The 13,946-nt window shown below is 43.1% G+C and overlaps 1 protein-coding gene across 19 annotated transcripts in view; it reads left to right on the top strand.

Annotated features, from left to right (window-relative positions):
- Positions 1 to 13,946, top strand: part of CAMTA1 (calmodulin binding transcription activator 1) — a 1,356,239-nt gene that overhangs the window by 1,189,458 nt on the left and 152,835 nt on the right. For 11 of the 19 annotated variants that reach the window (XM_056795879.1, XM_056795866.1, XM_056795874.1 and 8 more), the window contains one exon: positions 509 to 565. The exons of the other annotated variants lie outside the window; for them this stretch is intronic. In XM_056795879.1, coding sequence (XP_056651857.1) covers positions 509 to 565 — 57 coding nt within the window. The remainder of the gene's footprint in view (positions 1 to 508; positions 566 to 13,946) is intronic. 19 annotated transcript variants of the gene reach the window in all.

Here is a 13,946-nt window from a genome sequence, read left to right as displayed (position 1 = left end):
GTATATGTATACAGATATATATGCTTCAAGCTGCACTTTGAGACCATCATCTCTCTTTTAGAAAGTGGACCGCATGTTTCATAAAGAATCCTCTGGAACTGAAGTTGGTCACTGTGTTGACCAGAGTTCTTAAATCTTTCAAAATTATCTTTACAAAATTATTGTTATTGTATAAATGGTTTTCCTGGTTCTGCTCACTTAATTTTGCATCAGTTCATACAAGTCTTCCCAAGTTTTTCTGAAACTATCCCCTTGATCATTTCTTACAGGTCAAGTGTATCCCATCACATTCCTATACTTGTTCAGCCATTCCCCAATTGATAGGCATCCCTTCTGTGTCCAGTTCTTGGATGACAAACAATAAAAAGAGATTCTGTCAATCATTTTGTACATACTGAATCAGTTTCCCCCTCCTTTGCTCTTCTTGGGGTATTGGCTTAATAGGGGTATAGTTGGTCAAAGGATATGCATAGTTTAATAGTTTTTTTACAACCCCCTCATTTTACAGATGAGGAGACTGAGCCCCAGAGAGATGGGAAACAACTTGTCCAAAGCCACAGAGCTAGTAAGTAGCAGAGAGGGGATTTGAATCTAGTCCTCTGACTCTAAATTCTGTATTCTTTCTCTACTTTCCTGTTTCTTAAGAAAATCTGTCAACAATTTGCTGAGGAGGGAGTGGGAGGGGGTGGGGGAAGCTACTCATTCTGTCCAGGGAGTCTGTAGTTGCAGGTCCTAAATATGTGACTCAAAAGCATTTCTTTTCTTTTCTCTTCTTTTCTTCTTTTCTTTTCTTTGTTGGGGGAGGTCTTGCTGTGGACAAATTGCTTGAAATTCCTTCCTTTCCCATTGGTCCTATATTATATTTCTCAGGAAGCTTCAATAATTAATATCACTAAAAGAGGAAGTCTCCCATTAGACTGAAAGACAGGTAAGGCAGACTCAGTTTCCTTTGTGTGCTACAAGTCCTGGTCTCCAACCAAAATTCCTCTTCTGAATCTCCTGACCTGGAGCACAGAGAAAGGAAAGACTAATGGAGAGGTGCTAAAATCTAATTTGGGGGAAAGGCTTTTGGGGGATTTTTGTTTGTGTTGTTTAGTTTTTCTGGAAAGAAAACTTTTTTTTTGTTTTACCAATTCATTTTCCCCCCCTCAAACTAAATTGCAATTAACCTACATTGACACCTTCCCACCTAAAAAGTAAAAACTAATTTCCTTCCTATACCTGGGCATTCGCCAGCTCCATGCCCTCTCCAACTCCCTGCTAGGTTGGTCTCCACCTGATTTTTTTAGGATTCTTCCTTCAAAGCCTGGAAGTAAGACCAAGATATCATGTCTCAGCAGACCTGTGGCACTGTACTTGAAGTCAGGAAGAGCTGGGTTCTAATGCCATCTCTGACACTTACTAGCTATGTGAGTCTGGACAAGTCACTAAATCTCTCCAAACCTCAGTTTCCTCATCTGTAAAATGGGAAAGGGATGTTGGACTTATAGGTCTCGAAGATTCATTCCAGCTCTTAATCTATGATGCTATGATCCTGAAATGTGAAACTTATTCATAAAAATCAGAGTCCCAGAGTTGGAAGCAACCATCCAATCAAACCTTCATCTGAAAAGGGATCCATCTAACTGATTATGGACCCTAGTGCCCACCTGCCAATAGAGGGATGAAGGATCCCAGATGCATGATGAAGCCTCATGACAATGGGCTGATGGATCCAAGGTAAATGCTAAGACCTCATATCCACCTGCTGAGAAAGGAATGACAGACCCAGGGTGTATGATGAAGTCTGGTACCCACCTGCCGACAGAAAGATGATGGTTCCCAGGAGCATGGTGAAGCATGGTACCCACCTGCCGACAAAGGGATGATGGATCCCAGGTGCATAATGAAGCCTTGTACCTATCTCCTTCCTCTTGGCAGAGAGGTGATGGATCCAAGATACAAGATGAAATATGGTACCCACCTGCTGACAAAAGAATGATAAACCCAAGGTATGTGATGAAGCATGGTACCCACCTGCTGACAGAGGGATGATGGATCCCAGGTATATGAAGAAACCTCCTGACAGAGGGGTGATGAATCCAAGGTACACAGTAAAATATGGTACCCACCTTCTGACAAAGGAATAATAAACCCAAGGTACATGATGAAGCATAGTACCAACTTGCTGACGAAGAGTAATAGATCCAAGGTGCAAAATGAGGCATACATTTTTGGAAATGAAAAATGTGTAAGATTGTTTTGTTTGACAAACCTTATTGTTTTCATTGGTACCAGAATTATAGTTTTCTTGCGGGGGGTGCTGGGAGAGGAGCATTGAGAAAAGAGAAAGGAGTTAGTGATAAAAAAAAGGTGGGGAGAAAGAAAAGAGAATCATTGAAGCATTTTAAAAACACTCAGAAGAAAATAGAAAGTCCAGAGATACAGACAAAAAGGACAGCTTTGAAAGTAGCATGTCAAACTTACCATGTCTTTTTTAAAGCAAGTTGTATATAACAAAGACTCATGGCTTCATGTGTTTAAGAAAAAAACTTTTCTTGTACCTAATAAATAGTTATCCAGCCTTTACTTGAAGACATCAACTGAGGGAACAGTCACTATCAATGAAGGAAGCCTGTTCCACTTTGGAATGTTTTTACTTCTACTAACAACTCCCTAGTTCTATGTTTTGGGGCAGTTGTTCTCCTGACCTTTAAGTCTTCTCTTCTCCAGCCTAAACATACTTGGATCCTTGAATGCGTCTTCATAGAACATGCATTCAAGGCCCCTCATCATACTCTTGCCATCTAGACATTCTTCCATTTATCATCATCCTCTCTAAACTGTGGTCCTCAGAACTGAACTCAAGTCCCCAGGTGTAGTCTGAGCAGAGCAGAGTGCCATGGGATTACAGCCTCCTCATTCTGAATCTCATAATCCATGCACAGTGTTTATAGGCTCAGTGCAGCCTAAGATCTCATTGGCTTACTTGGCTGCCATATTGCATTGTCAGCTAAGGTCCTCTGATCTTTTCATTGCACCATGAAGATTGGGGTTGCATCCTTGCTCTGATACCACCTACCTTTAGGCAAGTCACATTCCTTTCAGGGTCCTCAATATTCTTAGTTATAAAATGATAGCAGTAGAGGCAGCTAGGTGGTACAGTAGATAGAGCACCAGGTCTGAAATCAGGAAGATTCCTCTTTCTGAGTTCAAATCTAGCCTCAGAAACTTACTAGTTGTATGACTTTAGGTAAGTCACTTAACTCTTTTTGCCTCAGCTCTCTGATCTGTAAAAATGAGCTGGACAAGGAAATAGCAAACCACTCCAATGTCTTTGCCAAGAAAGTCCCGAATTGGGTCACAGAGTCAGACAAACTAAAATGACTGAACAACAAAAAATAACAGGGGTTAGACTATAGGATTTCTGAGATGCCTTCCAGTTTTGAACCTAAAAAACAATATGTAACAGTGGAAAGAGTTCTGACTTTAGCATCAGAGGTCCTGGGTTTAAATCCTTAACTTGGCTTTTACTACCTGGATGACCTTGGGTAAATTATTTCTTTCAGGACCCCTGTAAAATGAGGGGTTTGGCATAGATGGCCTCTGAGGTAACTTCTAGCTCTAAAGCTATGTTCTTATGATCCTTTGTTCCCTTCCTGTTTTCAAGGCTCCTCTGGTTCTCTGGGCAGGGAGAATGTCTATAAACTATTCTTCTCCATCTATCATGTTACACTATGCCAAACTAGAGTCCAATCAGAAAAGGGAGTCTATTCTAGTACACATATAATTCCTGATCTTGGTCAAATAATAACCATTTCTTAAGCTCTTACTATGGAACAGGCCCTGTGCTAAATACTGGGGCTATGAAGAAAGAGAAAAGACAGCCCCTGCCCTAAAGAAGCTTGCCAGAAGCCCATGGGGAGACAGAGATGGCCTGGGCAGCCTCCTTCTGTGAAGCGTATGGGAGGAGTTCTCCACCTTCTCCAGTCAGATGAGGGTTAGCATCCACCAAGTCAGATAAGAACTCCAAATGGAGTTCAGGTGACATGATACACCAACAAGTCAAGAGTTCTCAGCCAGAGCTGGATTTTGGATCAGTGACATATCAAGGACAAGGGGTGACCAGTGGACAGCCCATATGTTCCACTGGCATTCAGAGATGTCAAGAGAATGGGCCTAGGTATCCAGCATGTTGAGGAGGTCCCTGTGGAGAATGTAGGGGACAGTATGGATGAATGAGCATCCCCCAGGATGGATTGACCTGGATTGACAGTGATCTCCATCACTGGAGGCAGCTTCCAACTCATTGAGGTCATAGATTGATTGGAATATTGGAAAAATAAGTGGCATTTATATTTGCAAAGAACTTTGCTCATTCAACTTGGGTTCCCAGCTACCATGGGAGGTAGATGCTATTGGTAATAAGTTACATTTTACAGGTAGATGCTATTGGTAATCAGTTCCATTTTACAGGTGAGGAAACTAAGGCTTAAGGAGGTTAAGTGACTTATCCATGATAAAAATAAATAATAAATAAATGTCAATGGCAGGATCTGAACTCAGATCATCCAGATTCCAAGTCCAAGCACTGTATCTATTGGGACTGTTAGATGACACAGTAGACAGTGTTGGACCTGGGGGCAAGATCTGAGTTCAAATTCCAGTTCAGACACTTAGTAGCACTGTGGCTCTGGACAACTCACTTCATCTTTACCTGCCTCAATTTCCTTCTTTGTAAAAGGGGATAATAACAGAACCTACTTTGTAGGGTTGTTATAGGAAAGAGATATTATTGGTAAAGACCTTAACACAGTAACTGGAGCACAGTAGGTGCTTTATAGCTTATCTTTCCCCACTCCCATCCCTCTTACCACACTGCTTCTCAGAGATTACTTGTATGGAATCTTAGATTTAAAGCTGGAATAAATCAAAGGATCATAGATTTAGAGTTAGAAGGAACCTTAGAAGACAATTAACCCAACTCCCTTAGTTACAGATGAGGAGACTGAGGCTTAGCAAGGCTAAGTGACTTGTATAGTGTCACAAAGCTAGTGTCAGAGGCAACATTTGAACCCAAGTTTTCCTGATATAAAGTTAACACTGTCTGAAGAACAGATGACTTAGGAAGGAAGGAAGGAAGGAAGGAAGGAAGGAAGGAAGGAAGGAAGGAAGGAAGGAAGGAAGGAAGGAAGGAAGGAAGGAAGGAAGGAAATGAAAGGAACAATGGAAGGGAGAGAGGGAGGGAAGGAGAATAGGGGAGAGGAGAGGATTTAATAAGTTCCCTCTGTGTCCCAGGCAGTGTGCTAAGTACTGAGGATATAACTATAAGCAAAAAAATACAATCCTTGCTCTTCAAGAATTTATACTCTAATGGGAAAGAAACAAGATGCAAAAAGGAGCAAAAAAGGAGTGAGTGAATGAAAGATTAAGCACAAGGACATGGTTTTTTAGTCCAGAAATTAGGGGCCCAGCCAGGGAGAAAATGAAGGCTGGCCAGCCTGGACCCTCCACAAAATGGAAGTGAAAGTATTTCACCAATGGGACACAGGAAAGGCTCTGTGGTAAATACTGGGGCTATGAAGAAAGAGAAAAGACAGCCCCTGCCCTAAAGAAGCCTCCAGAATGAGAAGGTCACAAGGATGGTTGAATGTTCCAGGGTGAGGAGACCCTGGTCACTCACTGAAGGTTCCAAATAGCATGCTGCTGAGGCATGGTTTTTAGGTGGGAAGTCAGGGGCAGAGCCAGGAGGGGCAATGTCCCAGGCAGAGCCTATGGCAGTGATTTAAAGGGAGGGCAGAAATTATTGGTCCTTTATGTAGATCATCACCCCAAACTGCAGGTGGTAAAATGTGCCCGTTAGTCAAGCCAAAGAGCCCTAGCTTTCTGAGCTGAGCTAAATGGCCATGAATCCAAAACCCTCCCTCCCTGGGTTCAGACACCACAGTCTTCCTCTGACTCTGCTAAGTGGAAAGGAATTCAATTTAGTTCCCAACCACATTCCAGTCTGTTGAATTCTCCATTGCAGACAGATTTCCAAGGGAATACTCAATACTAGAACATAGAGTTCACTTAGCCCTTTAAGCTAAAGGGGCCGAAAGGGCAGAAATTATCATACCACTGCTCAAACGACAAGCAAAATTAAGAGAAATGGGCCTGTTAGGTAGAAATACACACACTATCTCTCCTTTCTCTCCTTCCCATCCTCCCTCCCTCCCTCCCTCTCTCTCTCTCTCTTTCTCTCTCTCTCTCTCTCTCTCTCTCTCTCTCTCTCTCTCTCTCTCTCTCTCTCTCTCTCTCTCTCTCTGTCTCCCTTCTCTTTTTCTCTCTCTCACACATACAAACTCCTCCCTCCATCCATCCCTTTCTCTCTCCCCCTTCCCTCTCTCTGTCTCTCTTTTCCCCTCTCTTTGTCTCTCTCTCTCTCACACACAAACTCTCTCCTCCGTCCCTCCATATCTCTCTTGCCCTCCCTCTCCCTCCTTTCTCTCTCTCTCTCTCTCTCTCTCTCTCTCTCTCTCTCTCTCTCTCTCTCTCTCTCTCTCTCTCTCTCTCTCTCTCTCCCTCTCTCTCTCCCTCTCTCTTTCTCTCTCTCTTACACACAAACTCTCTCCTCCCTCCCTCCCTCCCTCCATATCTCTCTCTGTATCTCTCCCCCTCCTTCCCTCTCTCATGCACACTCATATATTCTTTCACAAATACTCTCTCGCTTTCTTCTCTTTTCTCTCTCTTTCCCCCTTTTCTCACACACCCATATCCCATCATCATCATCCTCAGGACATAATGGATTTAAGAGAGACCTGAGTTTGAATGCTGATTCTCATATTTATAAGCTATGTGACCACAGGCAGGTCATCAAGCTCACCTGAGCAGCCAAATCCTTCTGTAAATTGGAGTGAATCCTTCCTGGGGTACAGATTTCACATAGCTTCTGGTGAGGTTCAAATAGGAAAATGTCTGGAAAAACTTTGCAAACCTTGATTCATCATATGAGTATTGGCTCCTGTTATTATTAGCCTTGATGTGAGATGTCAATGGTTTAACATTGCATTTGGGAGTCAGAGCCTCAGCCCTAATCCAGCATAGTTCAGGGGAAGGAGTCCACTGATTCTGGAGTGCTGCATTCAAGTCCTGCCTCTGATATTTTTGGCAAGGCTCTTAACTTCTCCAGGCCTTAGTTTCCTTATATATAAAATGAAGGCACTAGACTTGATGGTTTCTAAAATTCCTTTCCTGCTCCAGATCAGAGATCCTATAGATCCCTTACCTGTCATTTACTTCCTAGATAAACTTACACAATCTATTTCCTTCTTGGCTTCAGCTGCCTTATTTGTAAAATGAGAGAGTTGGACTAAATGGCCTCTAAAATTCTTTTCCAGTTTTCAATCTAAGATCCTATAATCCTATGATCCATCATTTGTTTAGTTGGGTGACATTATGTCCCCACTCTGAGACTCGGTTTCCCCAACTGAAAAATGAAGAGACTCCTATCGTCCCCTCCATCTCTGAATTTATGATCTTATGAGCCTGTGGAATGAGTCAAGAAGACTTTGTGCCCAAATCCAATAAGAAAATGGCAGGCCAGCAGTTGGAGAGGAAAGGGGAATTGAATAGTGTATGGGTGTCAGGTTATGAAAAGTTAAATCTGGTGACAATTCCATCCAGTTGAACCAAGAAATCAGAAACGAGGCCTTTATTGCTGTCAACAAGGATGGAGCGAAAATTAAACCAAGGCGCCTGCCATTTCCCATTGACCCTGTTGCCATGGAGACAGCCTTCTGGTGTCAAAAACTGGTAGGGAGTGGGAATGAGGCCACCAAACAGGCCAGTGTCCTCTGGAGAACAGAAAATCTGATGTAGCCTCCCATGTCTTTGTCACCCCCCTTTTCCTTGGGCCCGAGCTGAACTGAGCTGTGGAGTCACCGAATCCCAATAATCCCAAGGATTAAGCTGGGGTTGCCTCCCTCTAGTGCCTTCCCCCACCAGCCCAGGGAAACAGGAAAAACAGATCAGAGGACAATGTGGGAAGCCCCTGGTAGCCAGGACAGCCACCCTGGCCATCACTCTCATTTCTGCCACAACATCCTCCCAGGGCACTTCATCTCCCAAGAACAAAGTTGAGCATAAACCTATTAGGTTCCTGTCTGTTCCCAGGAGCCTTAATGGAAATGCAGTTTTTCAGGATTTCCCCTCATTGCCCTTCATCCAGTTTTCCTTTTCAGTATCTACAGGGATGAGTTGGGAAAAGGAAGGGTTTAGAGTTGGATCTAACATCTTAGGGGCCATCTAGCCCAACTTGCTCATTTTATAGGGAATGGAAAGGCCTGCAAAGAAGCAGGGACTTATGTGCCCAAGTCCACTCTGCAAATGGCCTCTGAGAATCCCCAGTTTCCTCTACAGCTCAGCTCCCACACCACCTTCTACCGATTGGTCAGCAAGCATTTATTATGTGCCAGCTACATGGCAGGCACTGTGCTAAGCTATGGGGATATGTTGAAAGGCAAAAGAAATTCCCAACTTTCAAGAAGCTCACATTTTAATGGAGAAGACACTATTCAAACCAGATAAACGCAGGATAAATTGGAGGCCTTTTCTGATCTCTCAGCTGCCAGTACCTTTCCCTTTCTCCATTATCTGGTGTTTAGTTTGCTTATATTCTACGTAGACATTTCTATGGGTGTTTGAGTGTTCAAGAAGGATTAGTACCAATGGTGTGAAGGCTTGCCAAGCCCTTTTCAGGACTGCTTTCCAACTGTGGTGTCCACCTTTCACCCAACTCTCGACTGTAGCTCCAAGAAGCTGGAGCGTGCTCAGAGGCCGAGCCGTGGTAACTGCCTCCACAAATGGACTTAACCAGATTGAGGATAACCAACAGGTCTCAAAGCTATCCATGAAACAGGGGAGTGTCCACCCCAGGCATGTGAAGACCTCCCCCGGTGGAAGGGGCTGATGAGAACGATTTGCTCCCATGGTCATGGAGGCATCTGAAGCAGGTGCTATGGAGTGCTTGGAGCTTTGTCAGACATGGAAAACTCAGACCTTCACCAGGTCTTGACTTTCGTCTTGCCACTGAACTTGGATGACTGGAAGAGAGAGCAAGACTGATGACTTTGAACAGCTCTACCTCACTTAAATCCAATTTATGCTCACATCAAAAGATATTACCAATAGGGTAATCTTGATCTTCTTCAAGTATAAAAGAATAACAACCATGGAGATAGTTGAGTGGCTCAGTGGATTGGTCAAGAGCTGGGCCTAGGAATGGGAAGTGTTGGGTTCAAATCTGGCCTCAGATAGTTCCTAGCAGTATGATCCTGGGCAAGTCACTTAACCCTCATTGCCTAGTCCTTACCACTCTTCTACTTTGGAACCAATACACAGTATTGATCTAAAGACAGAAAGTAAGTATTAAAAAAAGAAGAATTGGGGGCATCTAGGCGGCTTAATGGATTGAGAGCCAAGCTTAGAGACAAGAGGTCCTAGGTTCAAATCCAGCCTTAGACACTTCCTAGTTGTGTGACCCTGGGCGAGTCACTTAACCTCCATTGCCTAACCCTTACCATTCTTTTGCCTTAGAACCTCTAAGATAGAAGGTAAGGATTAAAAGAAAACAAACCAACAATCAACTAATTCTACATAGACCAACATATGTCTCCCCTAATTGTCTCCCCTAATTTATTAGAAGCTGAAGTCAGATTCCCTTTCATCTCTTTTCTTTACATCTTTAGTCCCTAGCACACAATATATACTTAATGAATGTTCACTGATTGAATGATTGATTAATAAAGCTGAGTTTAGAACCCAGGTTTTTAGACATCTAGTTTGGTGAGTTTCCCAATGCATTACAGTGTCTCTCAACTCTCAAGGAGGCTCCTTGCAATTCGCAGCTTGGACTCTTCTTTTCTGGGTCTCCTCCTTTCATGAATTATAGCTCCTATGACTCAGAACTGGAAGAGACCTTAAGATATAATTGAAACTAAACCCCTTCTTTTAGAGGAAGAAGCTAAAGGCCAGAGGGGGAATGACTTGTCCAGGTTCTTTTACTTCCAATCCAGCATTCTCTTCCCTGCACCCTGTTTCTCCTGCAGTAGCTAATTCAAGCACCATGATTTTTTGTGTTCTCTGAGCTGGGACTATATACACAGTTTCTAAAGCCAGGCCAGAATTAGCCACCTGCCCTCTCACAAAGAGCAGCTGCCTGAAACTATCCAATCAGTCAACAAGAATTTATTAAACACCTACTATGTGTCAGGCACCATGCTAAGTACAAATACAAAGAATGAATTATTCTTTCTTGTCAGTAGCTTATATTCCCATTGGGAAGATGCATATAGGGCATGATTACAAATAAATATAAAGCCATTGAATACAAAGTAATTAATTATTAGGGAGAGGATGATAAGAAAACAGGTTATATAGAAGGTGGTGCTTAAGGAAACCAGGAATTGAATTAGGCAGAGGGAAGGAGGGAAGGCATTCCAAGCATGGGGGACAGCCAGGGCAAAGTTGTGCAGATGGAGATAGAATATCATCGTTGAATAAGAAAGGCCAATTTGATTGGACCATCAATTGTGGGAGGAAAGTCATGTCTAATGAGGCTGGAGAGATATGTGGATCGTAGCTGTGTAATCCTAGGCAAGTCACTTAACCCCCTTTGCCTAGCCCTTACTGCTCTTCTGCCTTTGAGTCAATATTTAGTATAAATTATGAGGCAAAAGATAAGGGCTTTGAAAAAAGAAGAGGAGAGGAGAAGAGAAAACAAGAGAGAGGAGAGGAGAAGAAATGAGAAGAGGAAAGGAGATGAAAGGACTATAGAGGAGGGGAGGGCAGGGGAGGAGAAGAAATAGAAAGGAAGGTAAGGGAAATGTATCCACAGACCCTTGGGAAGGGAGGGTTGGGTCCATGAATCCCAGGTTAAGAGCTCATGCTCAGGGGCAGCTGTAGTCAGAAGGATCTGAGTTCAGATATAGCCTCAGACACTGTGTGACCCTGAGCAAGTCACTTAATTCTGATTGCCTAGCCCTTACTTCTCTTCTGCCTTGGAACTAAAACTTAGTATCAATTCTAAGATAAGAGAAAAGGTTTTAAGAGACCCAAAAAGAGCTCATGCTCCTACAAAAAGTGGTCTCCAGTCTCTCTGGCTATTATTGTCTCTTTAGCCTGGCTGCTATAGTTTCTTGGATGGGAAAGTAGGTGAGATGATAAGGATAAATGACATTACCATAGTGCTTTAAGGCTCACAGAGCCCCTAATAGATTTTATGAGATCATTTGATCCTACAACATCCCTATGCATAAAGTACTTGACTATCCAGGGAATCTGGGATCTTACTGTGTGGGTATTCTCTGTAGAGATGCATATTGCAACCCATTCCATAGGACCTTTGTCCTTGTTTCTCCTCAAGTTTCCCCTCCAGCATGCTGGAAGTGGGTACTACAGGCATTAAACATCTACAGGGTAAATACTTTTACTTCCCTGAGCCTCAGTTTCCCCTTCTATAAAATTAAACTAGATGGACTCTAAGATCCCATTCAGCTCTAGGTCTAGGATCCTATGATTCTCTCTTTTCTTTTAAACCCTTACTTTCAAATCAATACTAAGTATCAGTTCCAAGGCAGAAGAGTAGCAAGTTAGTCATTTGGAGTTAAGTAACTTGCCTAGGATCACAAAGCCAGAAATTGCCTGAGATCAGATTTGAACCTGGGACCTCCAGTCTCCAGGCCTAGCTCACTATCCATTGAACCACCTAGCTTGCCCCTATCGCTTTCTTTTGAGGAAGAGAAGGAACCAGAGGCTCATTCTGGTTAATCACAATGCTGGTGGCCACATAGCCAGTTAGTATCAGAGGTAGTCATTTCATTTCCCTTCTCACTGCTCCATAACTCATCATATCACTTTGCCCCCAAGAAAACTAAAACTAGATACTAATTAAAACCTAAGGAAATTTGTCCTTTGTTCAGTTGGGGTTAGGGAAAGTAGTGGAGAGAAGCCCTAGCTGTTCTCTTACTCCTTTCCCTCCCCTCAGCAAGGTCACTGGCCCTGCTCCCCAAGGTGAAAGGTTTCCTGTGGTCTGGTGGAAAAAGCAATAACCTTGGCACCCATGACCTGGATCCAAATCCCAGCCCTATTACTCTCTTTTCTTTGAGGAAGTCACTTCAGTTCTAAGTTTTCTCCATCAGCTCATCTATGGAATTCCATCAAGTGACAAACCCACCAACTTTGCCCTAGTTTTTCTTTAGAGGTTCCTCCAAATCAATTCCTGCCTTGAAGTCCCAAGCTGCCTTCTTAAGTGAGGAGTGAGGTGCTGAAGGGGACAGCTCCTTAGCTTCCCAAGACCTGAAAACTTTCTAGAACCCACTGGCCATTTAGTGGTAGTGGACAACCATGGTTCAGTTGAGCGTCCACCTTCTGGGTCTTTGTTTCTAAGCTCAGAAAACTACGTGTCCCTTTTCTCTTCGGGAAAAAAAAAAGAGAAAGAGAAGAGAAGAAGAGAAGAGAGGATGTGAAGGATGGGGAGGGAGATGCAGGAAAAAGACAGAAAAACAGAAAAAGACATGGGAAGATAGAGAGATCCAGAGGCAGAGAGAGAGAGAGAGAGAGAGAGAGAGAGAGAGAGAGAGAGAGAGAGAGAGAGAGAGAGAGAGAGAGAGAGAGAGAGAGAGAGAGAGAGACCAAAAGCAGGAGACAGAGAGAGAAAGACATAGAGAGAGGCACACACAGAATTAGACATGCAAACATAGACATAGAGGCAAAGAGAAAGAGACAAAAACAAATAAATAGAAACTGGGAAATGAATGAAAAATGAGAAAGCAAAAAAAGACAGACAAAAGGAGATAGAGAAAAGAAGAAAACCACTGAAAGAGGGAAAGAGAGAGCAAGAAAAAGATGGAGAGAAAAAGAGACAGTGACAAGAAGACAGACAGAGCTGGAAAGAGGCAGCAGAGAGAAAGAAAGGGGGGGGGGGGTAGGGAGAGAGAAAGAGACAGAGACAGAGAAATAGAAAGACAGACAGAAAATCAGGTCCAAGTCTCCAAGTTGTCCAATGGTTTATTCAGTGAAAGTGACTCCTGTTGTTGCTGAAGGTATCCTGTATAACTGTGGACATTTTGGATCTTTTCTTCCTATCCTAACTTCCATCCCCTAAAGAGAACTTCAACCCAAAAGCTAAGCGGGCCAAAATAAGGAGAAAGTCCCAAACAGAGAAAAAGGCCCTAAAATGGAAGAGGCCACCTCATGGTGAGATAATGAATCATCTGTCACTGGAGGTCATTGTGCAGAGGTTCCTGGAACAGTCCTCCTAGTACTGGATCTGGAATTCTGTGGTTTAAGAACCTGGGGAAAACAGGAAGAGAACTAGTGGTTTCTCAGCTCCCTGAATGTGTGTGTGTGTGTGTGCTTTAATTTTTATAACCTTTACCTTCTATCTAGAATCTATACTAAGTATCAGTTCCAAGGCAAAAGAGCAATAAGGGCAAGGAAATAGGGGTTAGGTGACTTGCCCAGGGTCACACAGGTCAAATTTGAACCCAGGACCTCCAAACACTAGGCCTGGCACTCCATTCACTGAACCACCTAGCTGTCCTTGAAAAGTTTTTTCTTCCATTTGGAAAGAGGAAGAGAAGGAGATGAAGGATATTGGTGCACACCATGGAACATCAACAACAACAGCGACAATAACAACAATAACAACAACAACAACTAAAATGTATCTGTGCTAAGCACTTTGCAATTATCTTTTTTTAACCATCTTGGACTCACAATGGTGTATTGGTTGCAATGCAATTATCTTTTCATTTGAATCTCACAGCCTGGGAGGTAGGTGCTATTATGATCTCCATTTTACAGATGAGGAAACTAAGGCAGACAGAGATTAAGAGACCTTCAGACAATAAGTGCCTGAGGTCATATTTGAACTCAGGTCTTCCTGACTGCAGCCCTAGGGCTCTATCCACTACTCCTCCTAGCCT

Source organism: Monodelphis domestica, chromosome 4 (genome assembly GCF_027887165.1).
Source record: "Monodelphis domestica isolate mMonDom1 chromosome 4, mMonDom1.pri, whole genome shotgun sequence".
Classification (NCBI taxonomy): Eukaryota; Metazoa; Chordata; class Mammalia; order Didelphimorphia; family Didelphidae; genus Monodelphis; species Monodelphis domestica.
This window is presented reverse-complemented; position numbering and strand designations above follow the sequence as displayed.